Below are 10,600 nucleotides of genomic sequence, written 5' to 3'. Positions count from 1 at the left end.
GAATAATTGAACAAGATTATTTCTTAAAGAAGAACATCTTTTACGTATTTTTGTATTATAAAATTAGTTAGAGCCGCTGTCGTATTTTTCGGATGCTCAGTTTTACGTTACATTTTATTTTGCTGCGCAAAATAAAGTGTAACGTAAGTAAACGTTATGTCAAAATTTGAACAAATTCCTGAACGAATTTTTCAGAAAAATCGGGTAAAATCGGGATGTTTAAAAATCGATTTCTCTCGAACTATTTGACTGATTTAATTCAAATGTCATATTTTGTCTCATAAAATGATGTAAAAATGTGTATGCCTTACAGCTCAAAACTACTATTAACCGTTATAATTAACTATCATATTTAAAGTCACCCCCCTTAAACCACTGAGATGAGTCTTAGTACATGAAAATTCACTGTAATATGTGCAATTTCTTTTCTTTGCGCACTGTATTACATATTCGTATTGAAGAATTTGTGTAACACAGAACTCGCATACTTCAAATTCCATATTTAGTCAGAATTTGTTTGTGTTGTCATTCCCAGGGAGGGATTACTGCGAAGTCTTTTTCTTTTTAATACCGCCAGATGGCGTTCTTTTTCAATTTGCATGCATTTGTCTGCTTTTTGTTAATAAACCTTTACTATCCGTCTGAATCTCGATCTCTACGGACTAAAGTTTGAATTCTAAATATTTTATAATGAAGACAATCAGCTAAAGAAAAGAAGAAAAAACTTTGGAAATATTTTATTTTAATGCGATTTTGAAATACATCATGACACAAAATACTTCTTGTGTTTTATATTTATTGGTTAGCAATATGACACATACAAAAAGTAATCCTGAGAGATGGCAGTGAGACTTATTTTGGCATTTTTGCATCCACGGAATTTAAAAATGACATAAAAATATACTAAAAAAGGTTAAGAGATTCTCTATCGTCTACAGTTGACATAAAACAGAAAAAATGTATTTTATGGATAAAAGCACATATTATAATAAAAATTTTTTTTTTTGTTAAACCTTTTACGTATTTGTTTCAGATTTAAATATTGAATTCAAATGTTAGATACTCACTGCTCTTCGTAAATAGGAGATACGTCGGAGGGTTACGCAATTTCCCCTCATGTCCACACTTTTACCCTCGTCGTTACCATGGTTACGACAACTATCGCTTTTCGCAATCACCATGATATTCCAACTTCTTAACCCTTAGATTGCCCGAGGAAGTCATTTTGACAGACTTTTTAATTTCAGTTAGAAAGACAATAATGTATATAATGACACCATTTCTTAGAAATTCGTGACTTTCACATATAATTTTTTTTTACAATATTTACTAATAACTTGTTACACAATTGTAAATAATATAAAATATATTAAAAATTAATTGTAAACAAATTTCTTCACACATTATTTATTCCTATTCACAATCCAGTCATTTTGACTGCTTTTGGGCAAATATAGGTATTATATACTAAGTTTTAGTCTTTCGTGAAACATATTGCTGGGGGGGGAAGAAATGAATGAAATATGAAAACATGGTGACGGCGAGGGGAAAAGTGTAGAGAATATTAAACTCGTGTAGCCTTTAAAAGTAATGAATTGTATGTAATAGAAAAATATTCAAAATTGGAATGAATTTTTTTGAAATGAATAATTAAAATGAAAAGGTTGTTCTACAGTGAATACATTTTACGTAATTTTAGAATCTTTGTCAAATATAAACTTATACCATAAAAGAATCCCCTCTCTGCCTACCCTAGCGTAACTCATTTTATGCGTCTTAAACATATTAACGACGAGCCGCATGTATTCATTAATAAATTATTATATTATACGATGTTGAAATTCAAATATACCTAACATTTCAATCTGGTTTGTTGCGAGAAATTTACCGGAAAAAAATATCTTTATAGAGCCCTAAAATGACCGACAAGATATTCAGATTGTATGTATTTTTCAGAAAGAAATACAAACTAAAACTATTTCATCTGTCATACAAATTAAACCAGATGCACAGTGTCAGTGTGCACAAGTAAAAAAAGAGAAACAATTTTGATTTCAGATTTTAACTTACAAGTACGAAATCTTAAATATTCCAAGAAATATGATTATTTATTAGTGCAAACACAGACAATATTTCATAATATGAATTTTCATTGAATAAATATTATTTTTCCGATGTATTTGGAATCTTGCCTCTCAAAATATCTAATCCAATAGTTGCAATCTGGTAGGTACTTTATTTATGCCGCACTAGAGCTGCACAATGGGCTATGGGTGACAGTCTGGGAAACGTCCCCGAGGATGCTCCGAAGACACGCCATTTTGATCCTCTGCAGAGGGGGATGGCTCCCCTGCTTTGGTAGCCCGACGACCTACGCGCACTTTACGGTACAGTTTAACGAGGATCGATACCGCGCAGTCACGGTCCCTACGCAGGCTGATCAAAGTGGTCACCCACCCGCTTACTGCCAGCAACCAATGATGCTGGGACTTTGTTGTTCTACTGGAAATCGTGTCTACGATCAGCCCACTGCGGGAAAACTAAATTTTTTTTTTTTTTATATATATTTCCAATGAGCTGCACAATCGGTCTTGCCGATGAGCAGACCTAGTGCGTTCTCCAGAGGTGGTATCCACTCTTTCAGGACCACCACAATGGGTGAGATAACGTTGGTCATGTTAATTTAGACGTCTAGTTTCTGCCACACTAGATGGCAGCACCGAGACTATTTGGATGCTAAATTGCACTAGGAATTTAATTTTGCCGGGAATGCCAAGAGCCAATAAGGCACTCCAGGGATCTTTTACATGCCGCATAATCATACGACATGGCCGCAGAGGATTTTCTGCATCCCGAAAATCCAGTGTCTGGGCCGGGGATCGAACCCGCAGACTTGGGCTCAGAAGGCCACCCAGCCACAGGAAAACTAAAAGTAAGGTCAGGATAGTAGTTTGAATTCCTTTATGTATACTTTTTTGCGTTTTTAGCATATTTTCAAATTTTAATGACTTAAGATCAATTTGACCCAAATTTAGGATTATTCAAATTTAGGATTCGTCACTTAAAATTACTTTGATTTATAATGGTGTAATTTTTTTATACCTCATAATACAAAGTTTTTTCGACTGTTAGTATAATAAAAATAATAAACAATTCTTTAGATAGAATTATAAATATGGTTAAAGAAATGATTTTCTTTGGATAAGTTTTATTATCCTGTGCAACAAGTTTCTGATCAAGGCTTTCACGAGGTTCATGATACACAAAGAGTAAAATGAAGGGGCTTAAACTTCTTGACCAATGTCCTCCCTACACTATTGAGAACCTTTTCTTCAAATTGGGGTTACTCTCCCTATTTTCTAGGGTCAAAAAGCCGTCAGAAAAAAAAAGGTAAGTTTATTCTGAGAAAGTACTTTTTTATATCTGATTTGTTCTAATTAATTGGCTTATTGAAAGTTGAAGCATTAAAGTTGTAAGCTAAGATCTGACCATTAGATCAAAAATTATTATGACGTTCGTTTTCTTTGCGCGCAGTAATCCTTATAAACTCCGTTGATTATTTTTAACAACTTTTGTTGATTAAGCCGGCGTTGCGATACTTGAAATTCGATTTTCCTTCCTTATAATAGCATAAACATTTTAAGCGCGCTTAAAATAATTGCACCAGAACATTCAAATTAAGATAAATTTTTACTACACAATTTTATCCCTAAAAAGGGAGGAGATGATTTAATAACAATACATAACTTTATTTAAATATCATTTTAAATAAAATTTTAAAAAAGTTATTTATGTCTAAATTGACATTATTTTATTAAATCAAAACAAATTGTCCTACCAAATAGATTTTTGAAGGAAGGATTGTAACAGATATTGATATTTACAATTTCGAATGTACAGTTTAGTGCAGGAAATTACTTATGTCCCAATCTAACAATATGTAGCCGTAAATACAGTATCTAGCCATTTGGCACAAAATATATTTAAATAAAAATCTATTACATCTGAACTAAATATTCTGAAACTAAAACAAATACGTTAAGAAAAAACTTTGATACTTTATGGTCATAATAATAATGAAAATTAGTAATAACAAGTCATTAGAATTAAAGATACTTTGGCATGAAAATGAAGCTTTTTCTTAGAAGAAAAAAAATGGACACTTAAGTTTAAATTAATCCTCTATGAGGCAATATTATAAATCTTTTTTTTTTAACAAAATATATAGATAAAGAAACATTTGTAGCTATTTTACAGATTAAAATAAATCAAAAAGCAATTAATTATATGAAATTTTAGTGCTATCACTTATAACTACGAGTAACATAAAAAATATTTTTTATTGCATTTGCAAGTATATGGAATTTTTTTAATAAACTCTAACTGTTTCATTAGATTTTAAATACTTTTAACTAACTCATTGAAATAATTAATGGGATAATATAAATTACCTTCTTATATTTTATTTGAAATTAAATAATTGATAAAAAAAATTCTTTAAATACTTTTTTGATTATTATGTTTTTATTTTTAGCTGTATTATTTTTTATTATTGGTACTAAAATAGCAATTATAGTTTTAAATGAAAACAATTAGAGCATTTATAAAACACTAATAAATTTTTAAATAAATGTCATATTTAAGAAATTTAAGATTTTATTTTAAAAAAACTATAATTATAGAACAAATTGTGGTGTTATTTAAGAAATTTCATTTAGTAAAATATAAAATGGTTTTTAAAATTATAATATCACACTATTTATTTCTATTGAAATGCGTTCAACTTATATACTATGAAATTTATTTTCCCTTTTTTTTAAAAAAATTATTTTTAGTTACAAACTACAAAAAAAATTTTAAATTCGTAAAAGAAAGAAGTATTTGATGACTGATTTCAATTTAATGCTGATTTATAATATAACGTTAATTTTAAATCTAAACTGAAAGTTATAACACTTGATTCTAACAAGGAAAAAATAACAATTTTAAGACTCATTTTAATTTAAAACTGAAAGTTTCAACTCTGATTTTAATAAAAAAAGAAGAAGAAATCAAACTTAATTTTAACGAAAAAAACGAGAAACTGAAAAAATCATCCCTGATTCGAATTAGAAATTGAAAATTTCAACTCTGATTTCATTCTAAACTGAAAATTTAAAAACTGACTTCAATGCAAAAAAAAAACTAAATAAACAAACTCAATAACAGGAAGTATAAACTTACATATCTTTCAAAGGCGTCTAAATTTTCACATCATAACACTTATTAACAACTATGAAGAAAAAAAAAAATAAATACAAAACATTTCATAAATTCTACAGTGAATGAACTCTTAGCAAAACACAAAATATTCACAGTGAACACAAACTATAGATGTTGCATCATCGCTACATAGTGATGTCCATACTTTAATTTATGAATAAAGCTCAAAATGGATGGCAACAGGAACTAAACACTTATTGTACATTTCCTTATAAGGAAGCCACTGTAAATTAAAACTCAAGCTCAATTACTTTCGCTGAAGTATTCGAATGGAACAAAAAAAAAAATTCGCAATGAGAGTTAGGTTGTCCTCCTGGATTGTTTTTTCAAGTAAGAAATGTAAACACAAGGCAACGAGTTCGATCCTCGAAACAAGTGGTTTCGTAAATACAGAAGTTGATGATCAATCTCTCTCAAAATAAGTCCACCTGTGGTTAGGATTCTTGTGGTTTGGAGTGGGCCTTTTGCCGTCATTTCCTTTAAAACCGTCGTAATCGGGCCTTTTGGGACAACGGCCTCTGTCCGGGTCGTAGCTTCCGTAATCGCATTCGGGAATATGACAGTGACCAGCTAATACGCACCTGAAAAATAATGTATTTTAAAGAACATGTGAAACAAAATGTGAGAAAAGAAACTTTGGAATGTATAGAAAAAATAGAAAAACGTTTGTGAGTATTGAAAATTACATAATTTAGAAAGACTTAGTTAATGTATGGGCAATACTAAATAAGAATTAAAACTTATTTTATAAGTCCAATTTTAAGGTATTTAAAAAAATCGTATTTTATTCAATATAGAAATTGCAATTGTAAGCATTTGCACACCTTACAATCTAAAAAATATATATTTTATTTCATAAAAAAAAAAAAAAGATTCTATAAATGGATAAAAATTGTTACCTAGACAATTGATTCTAAATATGACCTAAAAGGAAAAAAAAGAAATTTTGGGAAATTACAATTTTGACCGAACCCATTCAAACTTATTACGAATTTGTGGTTATGTTATTGTGATAGATCAAAATTTGTGGTTTACTTCCAGCAGAATGTATCACATAATAGTCGCTTTGGTAAATGTCCGAAAAAGATACTAGGTTTAGTTAAGTGCTACAGCCCGGCATACATTTGCCCGGTATGTCCTACATCAATGTTTTCTTTAAGATCTAGTGCCACTGCCCAGTATGCTAAACTGGTACTTCGAACAGTGATGTTTCTCCCAATCTATCCTCAGCAGATAGTAAAATAACGAATAAATATAATAATATCAGCGAATAAATTAATATAAAATCGGATATAACAAATATTTCGGACATTCACCAAAGGGACTATGTGATTGTTGACATTCATCGATGAATGTGGACATTCTCTTGATTTTGGTAACGATTCACGGTAACAATTATATTTCACATTTTTAAAACACAAACAATAAAAAAAAACTCCAAAATAAATAAATGGAAGCAAAGCACGTTTTTGAGTCTGCTTTTTTATATCCTAATTAATAAGTCTCTCAAACCATGTGCAATAGTTCTATCAAAGTTAAATCAAAGTTTTTTCTCTCCTCTTTTAACAGACTTCTATAGTTCACGATTTTATGGGTATTCTAACAATTAATAGGGGCTAATCGTAATGACTTCATACTATAAAACACAAAACAGTTATTTTTTGAAACACAATAAACTTGATACACTAAAAAAAGTGGTCTGTAGTTGTAAATCAGAAAAATTTGATCCTTATTAAAGTTCTTTTTTTTATTTTTTAGTTAACTAGGCTTCTTAAATAAAATAAAAATATTTCGCATACGATTATAAATTTTGTTTATTTAAAGATATCTGAATAAAAAGATTAAGGTTTTTTATATACGTTACCATGAATGATCGAAATCAAGAGCTAGTCGACTTTCGTCGATGAATGTCAACAATCATATGGTCGTTTTGGTGAATTACCGAAATATTTGTCATATCCGATTTAGTATTAATGTATTCGTTGATATTACAATATTTATTCGATATTTTAATGTCTGCTGAGGATAGATTAGGAGAAACATCAGTGTTCGAAGTACCAGTTTAATGCATACTGGGCAGTGGTACGTGACCCTAAAAAGCACTGCTGTAGGGCATACTGGGCAGTGGCACTTGACCTTTAAAAAAAACATTGATGTAGGATATATCGGGCAAATGTATACCGGGGCAGTGGCACTTAACTGGATCTAGTATACATTTCGGACATTTACCAAAGCGACTACGTGATTGTCAACATTCACCGGTGGAAGTCAACAACCACTTATTTCTGTCATTTACAGTACATTATTAAGCATCAATAATCAAAAAAAAATCTGAGGTATGAAATAGATAAATATCACAAATAATATAATTTTTATATTGAAATATATATATTATGTTAAACAAAAGTTATGCTAAATCTGGAGAGAAATTGGGCAGGGACCACCTGCTTCTATGTGGGGCCCTTCATGGACACACTGAGTCCTCAAGATATTGGGAAGCAAGAGAACTTTTAAGGTAATGACTTCGGTCTTATTTCTTTGTTATCCCACGTACATTTGTATTCGTTATTTATTTCATCTTTCTATTTGTACCATTTACCTTGCCATTAGAAATAAAAAAAAAAATTTAAACAAAAGTTAACATGTATAAATTTAAAGCTTAAAAACAAATTATTGGAATTTTTTGCACGAATTCTACAATAAATCAAAACGAGGAACATAATTGTTTTTTTTAAAATAAATAATGAATACATACTGTAATATAATCTATTCTGATTATATTGAAGTTTCATTTTGTAATTTATAAAAATCCTATTGAACTGGAAACAAAACACAAATGTAGTGATACACGTCGCAATGCGTTTCTAATTATTGATCAAATGATTGAAAGTATCTTATTAAAATACTGTAGTTCAAATTGCGCACAATAAACCAGAGGGCGTTAAACTTTTTTCAGACTGTTGTTTTCCTGAAAACAAAACTATATATAAAAAAAAAATCAAGCTTTCATTATGCAGCAGAGAAAAATTTCTAAAGGATTAATAAATCAAGATCACATCTCTTAAAGGCCATTAAAAAGATTTTAACGATAATCTGTTAAACAAACATTCAACAGTCAGAAAATAAAAGCTGTTTTAACTTTACTTGAGAGGGAAAGAAAAAAAAAAACTTTTTCTTATAAAAAGCCGCTCTACTTCAATCAAGATAAAATAAACACGTTTAAGCAGCGCATTAAATTCTTTGAAAGGCAGGTGAAGCGAGTCAAAGTTATCTTAATTAATTACAATGTATCAATCTGATAAGCAGGAGTCATACCACTCACCTCCGCTCGCCATCCGAAAGAGCTTCTCTTCCTCTCTTGATTCGGATGCAAGGTTTATGGCGATCAAAACAATCGCAACTGCAAATCCCATCTTCCAATTCACGTGAATGGAAGGGCGATGGACAGGAACGACACCTATTTAAAGATAAATAAAAACAACTATTTTTTAATATCAAATTAGAATCATCGAATACTATTTATATTTAAAACAAGCAGTTTTTTTTTATGAACAAAAGGGTAAACTATAAGTATATTTGTTTTCTCTCGATATAAATAAATTTATTTTTAAAAAAAATCATCTCATCAAATTAGCAAACTTGATATTTACAAAAGAATGAGTATTTAATTACTTTTACGAATGAATATTTACCGGGTGGTCACAACGAGGTAAAATTTATAGAGTGGTTAAGACATCTATCTTACCTATTTACATTTCACTGAAATATAGTTGCATAGTGTATTAAATATTTTACACACAGGGAATTTTAGGGATTTTTGGGGGACATTAAAATCGAAAAACTGCAATATTTTCTAGTTATGATTGGCATTAAACATACTTGAAATGTTATGTATTATGTACACACATAATTTCAAATATTAATAAGCATTCAATTCATCAAAAATAGCTAACAGATTTCTTTTATTTATTTAAAAAGAGAGTTCCAAATAAAAATGAACTGAACATTTTATAACAAAAAAAAGTTTTGAACTGATTTCTGTAAATAAGTTTCGCGTCATTATGCATTAGTAATACTTATTTAAATATTCGAGCAATAATCTGTACAAAAATTCTGTTTCAATAGGGATTTTTTTAGGCAACTGACTCGACTTTACGGAATTTTATAAAATATACAGAAACCAGGAGAAATTGAATTCATCATTTGGATTACAATAATTTCAGATCTAATTTGTAGCGAATTAACTTTATGTTTGTTAATAAACATAATATGTTGCAAGATTTGTTTAAATATTCAAACCCTAAATTTTATGAAATAAAAATGCTACATATACTTATATTTCGCATAAACTTACTTGGCCAGGAGAATTTTTCTTACCCTGTAATGTTTGCCATATTTAGAGAAAGGCTTCAAAAAGTGCTTTAATAATACACTAGTTTTTTTTTTAAGTTATGAATTTCAAATTTTATAGAGTTTCGTGATTTTTATAGTAACCACTATTATAAATGCTTTAAACTAAATTTGCTATCAAATGCTAGAGCAAAATTGGGAAATTAGGTTATTGACCACTGGACGGTAACGTAATTTCTTAATTTTAACCTACATCTATTCACCAAAATATATTTGCAAATAAAAAGTAATCTAGTTAGCCAACTTAATTAAAAGAAGTTTGTTAATCGCTCTGTTAATTGAGCACGTAAAAATAGACAACCTAATTCCAAAAATTAAATTAAATCTTTTAAAATTTTCAACAACTTCATAAAACATTTGTCACCATTTATTTTTTTAAAAAAAATTCTGGTTATGGCTACATTAGTTTAGAAAATTTAGGTTCAAAAGAATAAGTATAAGATTTATTATTTGAGTTTAAAAGAATAAGCATTTAAGAACTTTAAGTTCATAAGTATGTAATATTTATGAATTTTGGGTGCATTTTTAAGAACATTTGAAGAAGGTATAAAGAAAATGATCATAAATACTTGTTATATTTTTGGTCTCCTAAGGGAAATTGTTCTTCGGTTGTTTTTGACGTCGATGTTGTCGTCGTTGGTAGTGTTGTAGTGGTAGTTGTTGGAAGAGGTGTTGTTGGAGCAACAGTAGTTGTAATGTTCGGTTTTGTTTGGCATTCACATTCTGTATGATTAACAAATAACAGTTTCTCAACATTGGTTGAACGATGATCTCCACCAAGAACCTAAAAATAAAATAGAGTTGACAGGTTTTGCCCATAGCAAAATTTAAAACAAAACACCACACTGTAAAAAAAAAAAAAAAAAAAAAAAAAAAAAAAAAAAAAAAAAAAAAAAAAAAAAAAAAAAAAAAAAAAAAAAAAAAAAAA

General features: G+C 29.2%; 1 protein-coding gene across 1 annotated transcript in view; it reads right to left on the bottom strand.

Moving 5' to 3' along the window:
- Window positions 1–722: 722 nt before the first annotated feature.
- Window positions 723–10,600, bottom strand: part of LOC122270190 (uncharacterized) — a 136,627-nt gene continuing 126,749 nt past the window's right edge. Inside the window, exons 4-6 of the mRNA XM_071184066.1 lie at window positions 10,242–10,456; window positions 8,585–8,719; window positions 723–5,843 (exon numbers count right to left, since the gene is read on the bottom strand). Of these exons, the coding sequence (XP_071040167.1) occupies window positions 5,666–5,843; window positions 8,585–8,719; window positions 10,242–10,456 (528 nt within the window). The 3' untranslated portion in view covers window positions 723–5,665. The remainder of the gene's footprint in view (window positions 5,844–8,584; window positions 8,720–10,241; window positions 10,457–10,600) is intronic.

The sequence above is a fragment of the Parasteatoda tepidariorum genome, chromosome 8, assembly GCF_043381705.1.
Source record: "Parasteatoda tepidariorum isolate YZ-2023 chromosome 8, CAS_Ptep_4.0, whole genome shotgun sequence".
NCBI lineage: Eukaryota > Metazoa > Arthropoda > Arachnida > Araneae > Theridiidae > Parasteatoda > Parasteatoda tepidariorum.
This window is presented reverse-complemented; position numbering and strand designations above follow the sequence as displayed.